Below are 18,814 nucleotides of genomic sequence, written 5' to 3' on the forward strand. Positions count from 1 at the left end.
GAGCAAATGCAGTCCGCAGAGCTCTGGTCTTAGCTGGCTGCCTCCCAGGGCTCGGGATGTGGTGACTTTTGGGTGCCGTTGAAAGTTTTCCCAGGCTGGAGACATGGCTAGTGTTAAGGGCACTTACTGCTCTTACAGAGGACCAGGGTCCCAGCACCCACTGTGGCTCACAACTGCCTACAACTCCAGCCCCAGAGGACCAGACGCCCTCCCGGCCTCTGCAGGCTCCTGCATGCACATAGAGCACATGTGTTCATGCAGGCTTACACATACATGTACACAGAACGATTGCTCTTGAAGGCTGATTTTGATATGTGTGAAAATGTTCATTTTGCATGATGACTGATAGTCTCACCTCTGAGGAAGCCACTCTCCAGGGTATCCTGTAGTGAAGTCACTTTCCGGACTTGGTGCTTGTTTTCCTCCTGCAGTCTCTGTTCTGTACCCGAGTGACACTCTCAATTCAGACGAGGCTTAATGCTGTGACTGTGAACCTGGAGGTAGTGTGACGTCCCTCTTCCTCTTCCTGTTTCTATATTGTGTGGAAGAGGAGGCGAGACTGTTTTAAGACTTTCCTACTAGAAGTTTAGAATATCATTGTCAATTCTTTCTCTTCCTTATATACCTCTAAAACCTCCTTTAGATTTCTATTTGAAGTATATTAAACGTATAGCTTAAATTGGAAGGACTTTTTCCCTGAAGTGCTTTGGGTTGCTCCTTTAGGGAACAGTGTGCTCTCCCATGTGTTGGTTGTTCTCCCTCTCTCCGCTCTCGACCGTTCGTTTTGTGTGTTTCTCTTTAAAATCTTCCGTGTTGTCAGTTCTGGTTCCTTGGGATGCTGTTTTGTCTCATGCTCTGCTCATTGTTGTAGTGCAAGCTTCTCCCATTATACCTCCCAGGCGTTTCATTGTGAAAACAAATCCTCATTCTCCTTAAGTGGCCGTAGATTTGTCAAGTTAAGAACTTCCGTTTCCCGCAGCCTGGCAGTGCTGACACTGGCACAAAGCGCGCTTCTCCGTCTCAGATGCGCTTCACTCTGAAATAGTCTGATTAAAGAAATAAATGGAGAAAATGAAAAATCCTCTTCAGATTGTCACTGTACCAATAAGAACTGGTTTCTGAAATTGCACATTTTTGTTTGCAGTGATGATATTATCATAGCAGCCTCCTTAGAGAATTGGCTCCCTCCCGGCTAGGGGTGTGGCTGGTAGTGGAGAGACTGCTCACTCAGTCTTCTGGTCCCGGGGAGGGGCGGGGGGTGGGGGGTGGGGAGGTGGGGGGGTGGCACAGCGGTGCTCCCGGCTGCTCATTCTGGTTGGTGGTCAGTCAGTCAGCGTTAAAGAGGACTGTGCCTCTGTTGTGGCCCTGCCTTGGAATACTTCCTGTTTTAGGTCCCGGCTGTTGAACAGTTTGCTTATTTTCATGTTTCTCTCTAGCACCTGTGGTTTCGGCATTAGTTAGTTTGGATTTCACTGTGTTCTCCAGCCATGCTTGCTCCTGAGTTCCCCTTCAGAGCCAAGTGTTATGCTGGAGGGCTGTCATCCTGACCAAGGGCTGGGAGATTTCACCTCTCCTCCCTGTAGATGTACATATTGATGGCTTGTGATTTGTGTTGTGTAACCAGCTGGAGATAATTGTCTTCTTACCTCAGTAAAAGGTGGTGCCTGAAAAACCTCCTAGAACAAGACATAGTCATCAACAGATCAGTAAGCTAGAGCGCTCTTCGTGCCTAATTGTCAAAGCTAATCACTGAGATGAGCCATTGGGCCTTAATTAAAGCCCCTGGCACCATAATGTGAGCTGGGATCCCACTAGAGCACTCAGTCTTACCTTGGTGATTGGCCTTGGGGCATAATTATAAATATAGAAGTTTTTATTACTATGCTAACCTTTCCTCCAGTCATTTATTTATATGCATTCATATGAAAGAATTTGCTGACCTTAACATTACAGATAGGTCTTAGACTAGTAAGCAAGCTGGGAATTTTACTTAAATTGCCAACTATATTAATATAAATTTGTACACAAATTTAGTAACTTTCTTACGTATAGTTCATATTAACTATAGTTCACACATTCATGTTTTTGAAATATTAGTATTACAGCTTAGTATTTATAAAGAAGTACTAGCCCTAAAATTTTAAAGTAACAATCACGTTTGGTGACATAATGATGTCATAGTTCAACAGGGAGAATTTTTTAAAAAGTGTTTTTATTTTGTGTTTGTGAATGGTTGCCTGTGGGTGTGTGTATGTGTACCATGTGTGTGCCTAGTGCCTAAGGAAGCCACAAGAGGGTGTTGGTTCCCTGGAACTGAGCTGTGAATAGTTGTGAGCTGCAGTGTGGATGCTAGGAACTGAACCCTGTTCTGCAACAGGGTTCCCTGAGAGCACTTATTTTAACCCCTTGTTTACCACTTATTTTAACCCCTTGTTTACCGTCATCATTATTGAGTAGTAGGGATTAAAGCTAGACCCTCATGCATACTAGACCAAGCGCTGCTTCCTGAGCTATAGCTCAGCTGTGTTTTCACTTTAAAATAGAGTCTTACCAAGTCATGCAGGCCAGCCATGGGCTTGGTGTCCATAGCCAAGTTGGACTTGAACTTTCCATCCTCCTGCCTCAGCCTCATGAATAACTGGGGTAACAGACTTGTACCGACAGACCTGGCAATTCATTCTTTTCCTTTTTTTTTTTTTTTATTGCATGTATTTTATTTGTGTGTGTTTGTGTGGGGGTATGGGGGTGAAAGAGAGATTTTAGGTCAGAGGAGAGCCCGCTGGAGTCATCCTCTGTGTTGTCAGGCTGGCCAGCAAGCTTTACACTGAGCCATCTCAGCAGCTCCTGGGAACTTAGTTTTAAAGGAGACTGAGGCACAAAGATGTTGATCTTATCTGGGGTCGTCATTAATGAAGTGGAGGCTCGTGCTTGGCAGGAAAGTGTAGGGGACAAGGAGTAACTACAGCTCTCATGATGCTGGGGCAAAGCACATGTTCCTGGGACAAAGAGTTACATTTTTAGCCATCTAAAATTTCCCCTTGTTGTGGGAGTGGAAGGAGCAATTCTTCCATTCTGGAAATCTATCTCATTCTAACTGCTGAATGTTCGGATTTTCAGATGACGAACTCTGAGCCCTCAAATCTCCGAAATTAACAATAAGCAATTCATTTTCCAGTACTAAGAGCTGAGCGAAAGTTCTCGGATGCTCTTCTTTTGAAAAGCTGAAAATCTTAATTGTGGTCATTTTGATCCTTCAGAGAGAAAGCTCATTGCTCCAAGTTGAAGGTTCTTCTGAATTGTTTCATATCCTGCTCAAACTGGCTCTGTCTTCTTGTAAGAGGTGGCTGGATGGTCCAACTGTCCACACTAAGGATGAGTTAAGAAGTTGAGGCAGCCCAGAGTGCCACAGTAATGCAGACAGACTTCTCTCAGCTGTAGTGTTGCCTTGGTTCTAGTGTCTCCTCCGTGACTCACTGTTTGGGTGTAGGAAAACACGGTGGGCAGACTCCCAAGTGTCCTTTCCTGAGAGGGGCTTCTTGCACGGGGCGTCTCTTCATGTGGAGCCGAGCTGACGAGTGCTCTGGTCGGAGGCACAGGTGTGTATCTCCCTGACCTGCCTGCAGGTCACGGAGACACAACATCCCAGACATCCCTCGGCCACCTGAGGTCATCCCATCCTTTGGTAATCTTCATCCTGAGCTTTCCTTGTCTTTCCTTCTGAGACTTCTGTCTCAGATGCTGGATGTCTAGGATTCTCCAGGTCTCTTTTTTCCCTTGTCATATTTTAAAATGCTATTTCCTAGGTGGGGGAATAATTTCTTTTTCAAGTTCGTTTGTCTTTCTATTATATTTTACATTGGAATTTTTTGGTGAGAGAGGCTTAGTGAATGGAATGAAGCTTTTCCATCATTAAGAAAAAAAAATTAAGCAATTATTTTCATCACCTTCCCCGCCCCCCCACCCCCCCACCCCCAGTCCAGTGCTGACCATTGCCCCGGGGCTTTGTACATAGTATGCAGGCACTTTACCTCCTATCCAGACCATTACCCATAGACCTTTGTTTTTTGTCTACAATTGTAATACGTAGTCTATGAATATCACTAGGGCTTATTGTTTTATTTTGCTTTATATTTGAAATAAAACTAAGTTAGAGCTGGGTGTGGTGGCATATGCCTTTAATCCCAGCACTTGGGAGGCAGAGGCAGGTGGATCTCTGAGTTCGAGGCCAGCCTGGTCTACAAAGTGAGTTCCAGGACAGCCAGGGCTATACAGAGAAACCCTGTCTCAAAAAACCAAAAAAAAAACCTAAGTTAATATTTTGAGAAGCACTTTTGGGCATCAGTTTTCACTTGACTCAGCCCTTGTCTGTCACACTGTAATCCCTTCATCCTGCTTTTCTCTTTTTAGATGTCTTTGTACCACACGGTAGGTATGCTACTTCCAGGGTAAGATTATAAGCTTGTGGGGATTTAAATTAAAATGTTAGTGGAGCTCGAGAGTGTTTCATAGCTGGAAGTTTCTTCAAATGGTGAGAAAATGAAAAAGATTCATTTAAATAAATAATCAGTTATTGCCAGAGCCTGACAAATACAGAGGCGGATGCTCACAGCCAACCATTGGCCTGAGCATGGGGTCCCCAATGGAGGAGTTAGAGAAAGGACTGGAGGAGCTGAAGGGGTTTGCAACCCCATAGGAAGAACAACAATGTTGTCAACCAACCAGACCCCCCAGAGCTCCCAAGGACTAAACCACCAACCAAAGAGTATACATGGAGGGACCCATGGCTCTAGCCTTGTATGTAGAAGAGGATGGCCTTGTTGGGCATCAGTGGGAGGAGAGGCTCTTGGTCCTGTGAAGTCTCGATGCCCCAGTGTAGGGGAATGCCTGGGTGAGGAGGTGAGGATGGGTGGGTGGGTGGGAGAGCACCCTTATAGAAGCAGGGGGTGGGGGATGGGATAGGGGGTTTCTGGAGGGTAAACTGGAAAAGGGGATAACATTTGAAATATAAAGAAAATATCCAGTAAAAAAAGAAAAATAATAACCAGTTATTAAATATGATATTCTAACAGTTTTCATGATACAGAAAGACATCTATGACTTTTAAAAAAGATTTATTTTTATTTTATGTGCATTAGTGTTTTGCTTGCATGCATGTAAGTGTGCTTGTCTGGTACCCACAGAGGCCAGAGAGACTGCCAGATCCCTTGGCCCTGAGTCATGGGTGATTGTCAGTTACCTTGTGGGTACTGGGAACTTAACCCAGGCCCTTTGCAAGAGCATTGCATGTTCTGAACTGCTGGGTCATTTCTTCAGCCACTGTCTATGAGATGTTAATAAGAAAATTTCAAGCCAAATATAGTACAGTTTGTTTTCAGTGAATGTGCATATTCAAGTGCAAGTGGAAGAAGGTGCACGGGGATGTGTGGTTTCTCATACTGGGGATGGTAACTTGGGCTGAGGTGAGATGCCAGGCACCAGTCTGACCCACTGCTTGTAGTAGTTCTCAGCAAACTTCCTGCATAGCAGCTGTTGATGGCTGTGGCTTTAGTCTTTTGTTTCAGTAGAGATGCCAAATAGTACTTCTAAAGTTTAAAAATTTTTATTCTGCATTTTTTTTCTTATGAAGGAGAACATTGAATGTGATAAAATACTAAATACTAAAATACAGTCTATATGGAAAAGGCAGATAAATAATTTATTGTCCTGTATTCATTCGTAGGCTAGTAATTCAGTGTGTTAGCAGGATGCAAGGATGGCTGTTGAGGCTTTTTTCTTCTTGTTTTCACTTTGAATGTCATTCTGAATCAAGCATCATTATGTATTTGAATTTTCAACGTATTGTAGTTACACTTTTTGCTATCTTATTCTGTATCTGGACCCTACTCTTTTATGAATCCCATTCTGGTTCCTGTTTTCCAGATGTCTGTGTATAATGCAGATCAATGCTTATTGTGTGTTAGAAAGTAAGAATGCAGCAGTTTGAATTCATGTATCGCTGCCACAGCAACATCAGAGTGAATGTGTAATGCTTAAAGTAGAAAGGAAACAAGATGCCAATCCTAAGCCTCCACCTTCAGAAATTGTACAAGGAAGAGCAAGATAAACTCCAGGAAGGGAGACTGATGAAGAGAGTCAGTACTGCAGAGAATACTAGAGAAGAAAGAGTCGGTGAAACCCACAGTTGGTTCTTTGTAAAGGGAAAGTAGATAGCATTTAGCAAGACTAGCAAGGGTCTAACTTCTGCATGCCCCTTTTTCTGTCTCACTCTGCCCGCTTAATACCTAGATGTCATTATGGAACCTCATGCATGCCGCTGGTTAGTGCTGAAACTCGTCTCTGCTTTGAATCCCGTGAATCCATGAGTTGAAGGCCGTAAAGGTCTGGGGGACTCCTGCGGTGCTTCCGGTGGGAAGCTGTGCCCCATCTCTGTCTCCCCAAATGCTGATATCTTGGGGTCTTGTCTGGAATCTGTCTGAAGCATGGTTGATTCACTTGAAATGATGCTATTCCAGTGTCTATGCTCAAACTGTATCTATCATGTCTCCATGTTAGTGTAGACAGGTTAGAGCTTTGGTCCTTGAGTAGATAAGGTCGATGACTCTGTTTAATTGTAGAAATTATAGAAAATGAGATACTTGCCTTCTGTGACCCTAAGACTGAGGATCCAGAGTCTCAGGGATAATTGAGGCAGCATAGAAAGATGGAAAATCAAGGGGGGAATGGAGGGAAAGGAGTCCTTCTGCTGACTGCTAATCACAGACTCCCTAGGTGTCCCGCTCTAGGAGTGAGGGGCAGGTGCAAAGCTGGAACCTTTTCTTCCCATTGGAAAACAGTGAGCTGTGACCCAGGCTTTCAGCCTCTTCTGTTCTTCTGAGTGCCCCCATCTCTCAACCCTTGCACTTGAGTCTCTGTGCAAGTATTATTAATGCCTCTCCCCAGCCCGGAAAGATTGACCAGAGGAAATAGCCAGGAACAAAAGGAAGGATGTCACCACAGTTGAGGTGCTTTGGAAGGATAGCAAAGTAAGCTTGCAAATCGTCCTCAACAGCATCAGTAAGACGGGCCACTTCCCCAAAGCCACAAACGTCCAAAACTCACCAACAATTAAATAAAAGTCAGGAGGGATCATATAACTGTTAAAAATTGAATTTATGGTTTTTTGTTTTTAAAAGAGAGAACTAACTCTCTGGGCCAGAGCTGCTTCACTACTGAATTTCTCTAAATATGTAAAGAAGAAAATCTACCAATTACAGTCATCGCCAGAGAATAGAAGGGAAAGTCTGCCAATATATTTGCATGAAGCCACCATTACTGTATCCAAAGCAAGACAGAGACAGTACAAAAAAGAAAAATATAGGCTGATTTCTATGACGAGAACTATCCTCAACAGAACAGCAAATTGAATTCAGCCAGGCGTAAAGAGAACAATGCACCATGACCCTGTGCAGCTTATCTGGCTGGTGCAGTACTTGAAAGTAAATCAGTATATAACCTACCATGTTAACTGTCGGGGGGGGGGAATCACATGCTCATATCAGTAGATCTCTCCCCCTCTGGAAACAGACAACCCACTACCCTCCTCACCACCAACCCACACGCATTCATACAAAGTAGAAAGAAATTTGCAACTTCTGAAAGGCATCTGCAAACATCCAGTAGCCACTCCTGTAGGCAGCGGGAGGCGACTTGGAGCCTCAGAGAGAGAGGTTAAGGCAGTCCCACCACAGTGGTGCTTGCCTGGGCCTAGGTGGTCAGGACAAGCATGGGCCGGCTAAAGATGGGGAAGAAAAGGGCAGGGGTGGGGATTGGCAGCAAGGCAAAGAACAAAAGAGGAAAGGAAAGAGGGGAGGGAGGGAGGGAGGAGAAAGAAAAAGGCAGCAGGGCGGAGTGGCTGATGAAGGCTGCAGGCAGGCAGTGGTACGAGGAAGAAAAGGTTAGGAATCGAGGCTGAAAGAAGCAGCAGCCTTAGTTTTATTTGGTGTATAAACCATCCTCGGTTGCTGTCTGCTGCTTTGCCCACATCCACCTGACCTTTGAGGATCCACGGATGGAGATGGCTTTCCTGCACGTTCACCTCTGTGTATTCAACAGTTGTACCTATAGACCCCACCTTTTATTCTATTTATGTAACTTTCTGATTTTTCTTTTCTCTCGTTGAAGCTCCGAGGTTGCAGTGTCTGCCGTTGTCTATATTACAGTTGTAGCTGCCCATTAAAGACAGGGCTTATGAAGTCCCTGGCTGAGGTCTGTATGACCGTATGCAGAGTTCTGTGTCACAGAGCTCTTTTGAGGCCCTTGCCAACCAACATTAGTGCATTAGCTTTCACACATAAAGGCTCAAGAGTGTGATCCCCGACAGACAGCGGCAAGGCAGAATTCCCAGTATGACAATTAAAAAACACTTGATCTTTGTTTCAAGAGCTAATTGTCTTTGTTACAATCGCTCGGTCACTGGAGGGTTGTCTGGCCCGGAGACCACACTCTCTGCTCAGGGACAGTTGGCTCTCCTGTTGAGCATCTTCTACTGTGCTGCTGGAATTCAACACAAAGCAGCAGAGTCTCCACCCACAGTCAGCTTCAGAAAGATCTGGACCCCTGGGAAGAATTTCCTCTAAAGAATAAAATTAAAAGTGAATGTAAATGTTCTAATGAGAAACAGGACCTAAATGAGATACACGTGGGAAAGGGAATTGGCCAGGTGGCAGCGACCACTTCTTTTCCTAAGTTTGAGCGTGACCTGGCCTTATAGCTCTCTGGCGACAGAAAGGCTCTCCCCGACCCATTCCCACCCCTGCCGTGTCCCCTCCTTGATTTCTGTCCTTGGACTGAAATACTGGGGCCCTGCAGTGCTCTCTGGCGGCGCTCTCTGGCGGCTCTGCCCTGTGTTACCCAACACATACTTATAATGGTGAAAGATGTGTCTGAATCCTAATTGAACCCAAGCTGAATAGCAGGTTTTACGATTACTGGGTCAATTAAAAGCCATATGTCCTTGTGATCAGATGTAGGTCTTTTAATCTATACACAGTTGGCTCTTAATATTAACCAGGAATCATCCTACATTCCTAGCATATTCCGTTCTCTCTACAATCCCAAGAGGACGTGAGCATTGCAAGGTAACCCACTGAGTTTAGGCCAGTTTCCCAAGGTAATGTTGGCAGGTATAAGGCAAGGCCTGATGTCTAGTGCCACTGGCTAGCCTCTAGGCGGGCTGGTCTGCACAGTGATTCTGTACTGCCTGCTGTTGGAGCTGATACCAAATAGCCCTTGTCAGGAGGGCAAGAGAATTTTGCTTGTATAATTTTAGGGAATTTAGAAAGAAGATATGTTAATTATGTTTTAAACATATGAAAATGATATTTTGGAGAACATAATGAGTATTGTGTGTCGGCTGATCAACGGGGAGAAATATGGCTCAGTTAGGAAGGCGTATGCAAGATGGGAGGAAGCAGGTCTTACCAGCAGGAGTGAAGCTGGGAAGGTCCAGATGAGTCTCAGTGGTTCTGTTCTGAAGCTCTGAGGTTCAGCTGGCTTGCCCTCCAACTCATACATGCACGCTGCCGTTTTCTAGAATAACCGTATGACTGTATAACTAAAGACAACTGGTTTATACACAAGCCCACAGGCTGGCATGTGTTACCACGGGGCCTCATAGAGATGAATTTCACGCCCAGGTTTCTTGACGCCATGTTGTAGTGTCTGCTGCATTTTATTTAAATGGGAGAAAGTGAAGAGGAGGGAATATGCACAAGAAAATTTCCTTAAGAATCTGTCTCTTTTTTTGTGAGGTTAGATCACCATGCTCTGAAGGTGGTGTTGGATGTGGGAGTAGGAGGCCTGACTTACCAAACATCCTTTTCTTTGTGTAGTATGAGCCCAGAGGACCTGGTCGGCCCTTGTACCAAAGAAGAATCTCATCTAGCTCAGCCCAGCCTTGTGTGGAAGAGGCAAGCGCTCCCCAAGACAGCCTGGCTCAGGGCAAAGAATCGCAGGGCCACAGCAACCCACCTGCCTTCAACTTCCCGGCCCCCGAGTCCTGGGCCAACACCACCTCATCTGCCCCCTACCAGAACATTCCGTGCAATGGATCCAGCAGGACGAGTCAGCCCAGAGAGTTGATAGGTAAGATGAATGGGTGAGTTTCCAGAAAGCTGTGGGGTTTTTTTTGTTTTTTGTTTTTTGTTTTTTAACTCCTTAGCACCTGACTGCATATGGGGCAGTTTCCCATCAGTTCCTCCCACGTTCAAATTACTCAAAAGTCACTGTTTGTTCTTGTAATGGTATGTGGGTGCGCTCGTTCTCTCTCTCTCTCTCTCTCTCTCTCTCTCTCTCTCAGAATGCAGTGCTATTTACATTTCAGAAGGTTGCAAACAAGCTAAGTGTTAATCGATGATAACACTGGGACCAAGTTTTAAAGACCTTGAAAGTCAGGTGGTAGAAAATGTGATGTTTAGCTCTGCTTCTCCCCTCTCATTAATCCATACTCACGTAGAATGTGAGAGCTAGGTGTGTTGGTGCACATCTGCACCCCCAGAACAGGGCAGGCTGAGGAGGAGGTTCAAGAGTTCAAAACCAGCTGAGCTACATGGCAAGATCTTCTTGGAAAATGTGTTACAAGAAGGGAGAGTGGCTGTAACAAGTGGACCCGGGTACCACTGGGCCAGATGTGAGAGTAGAGCGTACAGCACATTACTGCAGATGCAGGCATGTTCTGGCTTACAGAAACCCAACCGCAGCCTCCCAGACCATCCCTGGGTGTTTGCTGCTCCCGTGGGCATGGGTGTTCTTTTATGGTGTTTCTTCAAGAGAGGGGTTTAAAGTGTGTTGTGATGAAGTTGTGTATGCTTGGACTAAACTGCCCATGTGCTTACGCTCCTGGAGATGGAGGAGCTCGTGGAGGAGTCCCTAGGCGCATGTGCAGAATGCACCTGTGGTTAAACCTGCCGCTCTTCTCTGCTTGTAGCTCCACCCAAGACTGTCAAACCCCCTGAGGATCAGCTGAAGCCCGAGAGCGGGGAGGTGTCCAGTTCCTTCAACTACTCGATGCTGCAGCACCTTGGCCAGTTCCCACCCCTCATGCCCAACAAGCAGATCGCAGAGTCCGCCAACTGCAGCAGCCAGCAGAGCCCGGCAGGGAGCAAGCCCGCCATGTCCTACGCCAGTGCGCTGCGGGCCCCGCCCAAGCCCAGGCCGCCACCCGAGCAGGCCAAGAAGGGCAGCGACCCGCTGTCCCTGCTCCAGGAGCTCAGTCTGGGCAGCAGCCCGGGCAGCAATGGCTTCTACTCCTACTTCAAGTGACCCCGCTCGCGCTGTCCTCAGAGAATATGCGGTTCCTGTCCAGTCTGCAGGATGGAGGTGGCGGCTCTGTGTGCGTGCAGCCCTCCATTACGTTCACTGCGCTCTCAGCCCCCTTGCTGCTAGACCTGCGCCTACGTTTAAAAGTATATTCCATTATTTTGCATTTTTGATGTGAGTCAGAATTTTGACAGCTTTTATGTAGAATAAAAATATTTTTAAATTTGTGTATTGTTACATATGTTTGCATCAAGCTAGCAGCTAAGAGGTTAACTGTGCAACTATAAAAAAAAGAAAAAAAAGTTTGTCTAAAATGTATTTAAAAAGAAAAAAATTGTTAAGTAGCATTTACATTTATTCAATAATATTACCACATGCTGGGTTTCTGTACCAGAAATGGCCAGTTGATGTACAAATGTATGTTATTTTTGCTTAAATTCAGTTAAAAATTTAAAAAAAAAAACAAAGGGGCAGCATCTTCTAAGACCCCCTCCCCCCTTTTTTGTGATCACAGGATGCTGCGTTCTAAAACTTTCCGAGTTTTAGACGATCTGTGACGTGCTCTTCTCTCCATCAGCATAGGGGAGGCCAAGGCTGCCTTTGCCCGAGTATTCTGCATGCCACCACTGGGTTTTGAAATGTGAAAAAGAAAAAAGGAAAAAAAAAAAAAAAGCAACCCTGGTGGCATAGTCAGTTTTCTTTGTTTTGTTTTTGACAAGCAAGACTTCCAGCTTGTCTTTAACATTGAGGTGAGAGGGTTTGGTTTGGTTTAAACAAATGGGGAAGCTGAAGCATTTTTAGGATTGTTGGTGCTTAGTAGACTTGATAACTATTTTAAAACTGCGTGAATTTAGTGAAAAATATTTTTTCTCACTCTGCATGTGTAAGTGTTCGTAGCCTGGCCCCCTCCTCCAGGGCAGAAAGACCTGTGCCAACTAACGGTTTGGGTTGCTTTTCCTCCATTAACAATGTTGGTACCTTATTGATGTTTACGTTAAGATGATGTGACCTACACAGAGCAATTCTAAGATCTTTCTAAGATGTTACATACACAGAGCAATTCTAAGATCTTTCTAATTGCTTGTTTGAGGGATATCATTAAAGGAAAAAAAAAACATTGTCAAAAATTGATGAAAATCTAGGGTATGTTTCAGATCCTTTGAATCATCTGAAATTCCCCCCTTGAACTCATTAGAAATATGAAATTTAAGCAACTGTCCGCAGAGATCCACAGCCTGCCAGTTGTTTTGAATGAACGTTGAAGGAAGAGGTTGTCCTCACGTGTTAACACATCCGAAACAATGAATGTCCTTTGTCATTTCCTGATCCCGTAGCTCTAATTTTGTATTTCTGAGAAATCTTGAGACTACAATCTATCTTTTTTTTTTTTTTTTCCTTTTTAAACTAAGATGAGGCCAGGGGGATATTTCAAAAGAGGCCGACTTTCCTGCCGATCACACATACTTTTCTGGAAGACTTTTGATAGACCATTTTAAGATGGGTTGGATGTGGCAAGGGGGCAGCAGAATTAGTCTGTGTGACTAGAGGTTAGTCTATTGCAGCCAGCCACAGCCCCCTGTGTGGGCTACACAGGCTGCGATTAAAGGCTACGTTGGTTAAGGGGCAGCAAACTCCTGCACTGATGATACAGCCTCTCAGATTCAGTTCTGCCTCTGTGCTCAGGACTGGGCTACTGGAACCTGGCTTCCTGTTGTTCCTGTCTCGGGCTACATGCCTCTTCTGAGCTGCCAGGTATGGACGGACCCACAGACTAAAGTGGTGTTCACAGATCCCGGCAGGCACGGGGATCCACTGAGTCAGGACACCACATTCTGCGTGACATGACATCATCACATGCTGGCGTGACGCAGGCAGAATGAGACAACTTTTGCCACAGGTCTCTGTTTGCTAACTCTGTGCCCAAGTAGGACTCACCCATGATAGAGCTGTCTGTGTCCCATAGGTGAGTGCCCCCACGCCCACGCATGCAGACACACAGGACAAAGTACATGCCGGGCAAGAGTTCAGAGCCATCCTGCTAATTCAGACAGAGTTATACTGTCAGTTTTCGGGTCACCTCTCGCCAGGAGATCATTGCCTACTTTTTTGTTTTTCATACTTGAACCTTTAAAAATATATGAGTTTTTTAAATTATTTATATTTAGTTAAAGTCACGTGTGCACCCTATCATCTTATATAAGACACTGATGGTGGGACCCCGGGGATGGGGAACCCGTCAGGTTGCGGTGACATTCTCAACGTGGTTATGTCTAAGAAATGACACTAGCTACTTCCTTACTTGACTGCGCTGTTGCGAGTGTCGGTGCGTTCCCATCTCTCTCCTGCTTCTGCAGTTGGGGGTTTCCTTCCGTCGCTTCACGGTCTGGTTAGAGTACTTATCCCTCCTTCCCAGCGTTACTCTTGTCTTCCCGTCCAGGCTCTAAAAAGCCTATTTCTTACACCCAGCACCTCGTAACAGTCGACAGCAGACCTTACCAGAAGAGCCATTGCGAGCTCTCGCTTGGGGCTCTCTGCAGTCACCCCGGTAGCATTAGCAGGGTTAGTCAGCCTCCCGGAAATAGCTTGCTTCTTTCATTCAACTTTAGAGTTCAGATGGGACATGTGTACATACGTGTGTATATACGTGTTTGTTTACATACATAAGCACACATTTATTATTTTTTTAAGGAAAACTTGATAGGTCTGCCATGCCTTTTCTTCTCCTGAGTTTCCTTTATGGTTTCTTCTCTTCTCTTCATCCTTTCCCGTCGGAGGCGTTTCCTTGTCCTTGCCAGTACTGGTTTTAGCCATTGCAGTACAAACTCGAGGTGTTTCTTTCTTCCCTTTCTGTCCCTCTCTCCTTCATCTTTCTCTTCCAGTTCTTTTAGGTGATAATTCAGAGTATTCGCGCTAAGTTTGTTCCCCTCCCCCACCCCCCCACCCTTTATCTCTTGATCTAAAAATAAATTCCTGATGAGAATTGACAAGCCTCATTCACTGTATCATGGGTATTTTCTGGTGTGTTTTTTTCAAAGAAGTCCATTGTGGCCCCACGCTTGCTAGTCACGTTATCTCGTCCTTGACCAGTCAGTCGTTAGTTATTGATCATGGAGACTAAGGATCTCGGTCTTCCTGTCGTCACACAGACATGCTCGCTGTCTGGGTCATCTTGTGTGAGGAGAACAAAATTGTCTGCTGTGGGTTCTTTTTCTTTTGCCTTGTTTCTAATCAAGATCGTAGGATGAGTTCAGGTTTGATGTAAGCATCAACTGGTCCTTTCTGTTCAGAGAACTTCAGGGTAAGGAAAATACGCGGAAGTCTCCCAGAGTAAGCATTCCCCAGTAAACATGGCGGTCTCTGGAGCCTATGCATTGGAGAGGTTTTCCTCTTTCTGAAGGCCTTGAGGTTCTGAGGAAACTGTCTTTTTAATCTTGAGCTCATATGCTGTGTTATGTTGCTGTAGTGTAGTTAATGGTTCTAAGTTTGGTATGTTTCATTTTGAGAGCAAAGCTGAAAACATAAAAGAATGTATCTCTCTAGCCACCGCGACTGCGAGTCAGGGTGTGGAGAACAATTTTAGGCTAAATCTGAACATTCCCACGATTGTCATGGGAAATGTTAGATTTCCTGAACTAGGTGATTTTTTGTTTGTTTGTTTGTTTTTTTAAGGAGATGCTCATGAGCGAAAGAATCATTGCGTAGTGGAGAGTTTTATTAGTAGAAAAATTATGTAGAAACATAAGTTTAAAACTTCCCATAGAGTAAAACATACACATTACTGCTTTAAAATATTACCTAGGCTGTCCATCCCTCCCCCACCCACCTCTCCACCTCCTCACACTTAAACCCGCCTTTTCTCAGTGAGTAGATCCGGGTTTGTTTGTTTGTTTGTTATTCTTGCCTTTCCCATAATGTTTGACAACCCTGCTCCCAACCGCCCCATGTGTCCTGCTCACATCTGGGCGCAGGTGTCATCTGATCAGTATTCACACTGCCCAGAAGTTAGAGAAGAGGCAGGTGGTGCTTGCTCTCCTTGTTCAGAGCATCACTTGGTGTGTCCCTGGTAGCCTGGTACCCAGAGTACCCGTCATACGGGTCCTCAGAGCATCCACTCCATCAAGCCTTCACATTTCCCTCTGCGACTTGACAGAGGCTTCGAGGTTCACACTTGCCAGTTTTATCCCTCGTTTAACTAGCAATTCCAAGACCACAGAAGGAGGGGATTTTTACTGAAGTTTAGCATCCCAATAAAACATCAGAAAGTGGCATTATATCATCAACTCTAAGCTAGAATATCAGGTCAAACAATTTTTATGTTTAAAGTTTTAGTGTAACATTCAGATATTTCGAACCTACTGAAAATATCTACTTAACAAAACCTGCATTGTTTAAAAAAGAAAAAAAGAAAAAGAAAAAAACTTTATGTCAGGAGGTACATAATAGAAGACTCTAGACTTAGACTTGTGAGCTGTGGTTCTAATCCAGCCCATTTGTCCAGTGGTAAGCTTGAAGCTTCTGAAATGAGTTTCAAGAGAGCCTACAAGTCTTATAGTTTCAGTCATCAGAGTGGTAGACCAGACTTTACTTGCAATTTGTTCAACAGAGAGATTTTATTTTGATACAAATATTAAACATAATGCATAGTAAGTTTTATATAATTCTATGAGTTCATTAAACAATATTATGAGATTTTCAGTATTTTGGGGGGGGCGTCTTTTTGGCTATTTCTACCTCATATGAGGTCTCTTCTGTATTTTATTTAGTATACTAGCATGTGCTTGCCTGCCTTAGAATGATGTACGGGAGGGGAAATCAATATTACCTTTTAAGAAAAATTTTGATTTTTATGGAATAATTGTTTTAATATTTTAATGTTTGAAACTGAGGGGGGTAAGGGTGGCAGATAACATACAGTGGTAACTATTTACAAACCTATCATATTTTAAGATTTTAGAATTGTGAGCAAGATCAAGAAAAATAAAGGGGGAAAAAAAAGTGATTATGAAGCTGAAGCTGGCCTCAGTTTTCCCTGGACGGGTTGTTGAGATTGCTGGGCCCACTGCCAGGGTGGCGTCACAGCCGTCCAGGAAGCGCACTTTGAGAGTCAGGAGGGGTTTATCTCTTTACTCGTGGGCCATTTTAATCATCCTGGCACCTCAAGTGGCCCGTTCGTGGGAAGAGCTCTCTCTCCCTTTGGGGTCTCTGCTACTCCTCATTAGGGTGCAGGGGCGCTTTCATTTCTGGAGTGAGTTTGTTGTTAGTGACGCAGCTGCCTGGCTATTGTTCGGAAGCTGTGCGTTTGTGGGATGTGCTTAGAGTCGACCTCGATCCCTCCACATGGAGACATAATTGTGGAAAGAAGCCATCGGATGCCCTGAGAGTGTGCTTGCACTTGCCCAGGCTCTTAGTCCCGGTCCTTCGGTGGCAGTGACTTGGGGCATCGGAAACATTAGACAGTCCCCAATGAATGGAGCCTATAGTTTTTAATCTTATCCCCCCCTTTCTTATTTTGTATGTGTGTTGGGGCGAGGGCAAAGGATTTACCTTCGTGTTATATGTTTCTCAGGTTAACAAAGTTATTTTGGGTTCTCTGCCGTGCCTGCAGGTGTTAGGGAGAGCCTGGGTGTTGTATGTGGCAGGAAAAAAGCAATTGTTTCTGACTCCTTAGCTACCTTGAAGACCTCTGTATGTTTGCCGAAGAGTTGAGGGGACACACCACCCGCATAGCATGAGTGACTCCTAAGTCAGAGCAGACATGGGTGAGCACGTTAGTTTTGAGAAAGAAACTGCCTACAACATAATCAACCTGACAGGTCTTTGGATAGTTTTACATTTGTGTGTTGTGTTTAATGTTCAGCCTGGGCTGCAGCTTGGCGGGTATCGGGTTCTGCTTTCTGGTTTCTAGTCTGGCTTTGAATTTACTGGGTTGCTAGCAAGAAAACAAATCTATTTTTAAGGGAATAGAATGTAGAACGGCGTAGGCGTAGAAGTATAATACACAGTGACCATCATAGATTTACACAGCTTTAGAGTTCTTAGCCCCCAGGACTTCCTACATAAAAGGCCCGGGAAGCTCTAGCTGCAGGTTGCTGGTGTGCTCAGCACAGCTTTCCTTTATGCACTCCCAGCTTATAAGGGACTTCGGTTTATTTGCGATTTGCCTTGCATGATACCACTTTGTATCTTTCAGGAGGTCAGAGGACTCTTTTGTCCAGGTTGAAGTCCCAAAGTGTCAGTTTTACCTAAGATTGTTTCTCAACGACCCCCCCTCCCCCCGCCGCCGCCGAAGGGTCCCTGATTTCCATGTATCAGGAAGGTGACTGCTTCTATCTATCCATGTATATGACATTATGTACATCAAGTACTGAATCTGATTTCTGTGCCAGCCATCTGACCTGATTCTTTGAGACCCATAAAGGTACTGGTTATAGGTAATAGTTGCATCCCGGGAGAATAGAGTGGTCCAAATACTTTCTCTGAATTATAAAGCTAATGGGGTTTGCATTTTAGTAAAGCGTCCTAATTGTCAGTGATGCAGGATCTTGCTTTTTAATTTTTTTTTTTTAAATACAATTCTCTAAATGTGGTCAGTAATGTATGGGATCAGTCACATAGTAGATGCATTCTGGATCTTCTATTGGGAAAGCCTTCATAAGGGAGGCCATATGTAAAACCACCCTGGTCCGTTTACCTTACAAGCACCACTTATGCAGCATCTGACTCAGCATAAATCTATGGCAAAACCACAACAGTGACTCTGTCCCTTTGCGGTATACCATGCCTCGTCTGAGAGGCTCTAATACCGGAAGAGTTTATTCTTAAAAGTAAAGATGGTTTTGTATCATAAGATAACCCCCAAAGCTGGCCACCAAGGCTTCCTTTCTCTGTTCTTCCTCTTTCCTAACTCGGGTTTTGGAGTCTCCTTAGCTTACGCTACTTTCTTAGGACTTTGGTTTTTGTTTTTTTGTTTGTTTTTTTTTGAGCCCAGGAGTCTACAGTGTGACCCTTGTCAGTGAAGTTCTTTTGTTTTAAAAGATTCATGGTAACACAAAATGTATTTTACTGCTACAACTAAAATGTATTTATAATAAAAAAATGCCTTTTTAATAATTTGGAGAGTGTTTCTTTTGTGTGGACACTCGTTCTCGGCTCCCTCTTCCCTCGAAACTTAAAGGTGTTAAAGAGGCTGGCGCACGTTTGATTAAGTTCATCACAGACATGGTGACGCTCAGGGGAGAGAGAGCCCAGTGTAAAAGGGAAAGTTGTGACTTGACAGAGATCTGGGACATGAATCACCAACTTCAGCAGTAGCTAAAGCCTTGAGGCACAAATGTCACCTGGCAGGTGACAGGCAACATAAGGAGAAAATGAGCTCTCTTGAAGGTCTCGTTCTCCAGGTCTGAATTTATTTATTTGTTTTTAGCAAATGTTTCGAATTTCTCTCCACAAGTCTTGTAGTCATCAATACTGGGCTTGGGTGACTCAGAATGTGAGAGCTCATTAATCTAGTATACACTGA

General features: G+C 44.5%; 1 protein-coding gene across 6 annotated transcripts in view; it reads left to right on the plus strand.

Moving 5' to 3' along the window:
* Helz (helicase with zinc finger domain) overlaps window positions 1-18,405 on the plus strand; it is a 146,864-nt gene extending 128,459 nt beyond the window's left edge. For 3 of the 6 annotated variants that reach the window (XM_006534504.1, NM_001368755.1, NM_198298.2), the window contains 2 exons: window positions 9,870-10,122; window positions 10,964-18,405. In XM_006534504.1, the coding sequence (XP_006534567.1) occupies window positions 9,870-10,122; window positions 10,964-11,298 (588 nt within the window). In that variant the 3' untranslated portion in view covers window positions 11,299-18,405. The remainder of the gene's footprint in view (window positions 1-9,869; window positions 10,123-10,963) is intronic. The other 3 variants (XM_006534505.4, XM_006534506.4, XM_030246430.1) reach the window with 2 other exon arrangements.
* The last annotated feature ends 409 nt before the right edge of the window (window positions 18,406-18,814 follow it).

Source organism: Mus musculus, chromosome 11, assembly GCF_000001635.26.
Source record: "Mus musculus strain C57BL/6J chromosome 11, GRCm38.p6 C57BL/6J".
NCBI classification, from domain to species: Eukaryota; Metazoa; Chordata; class Mammalia; order Rodentia; family Muridae; genus Mus; species Mus musculus.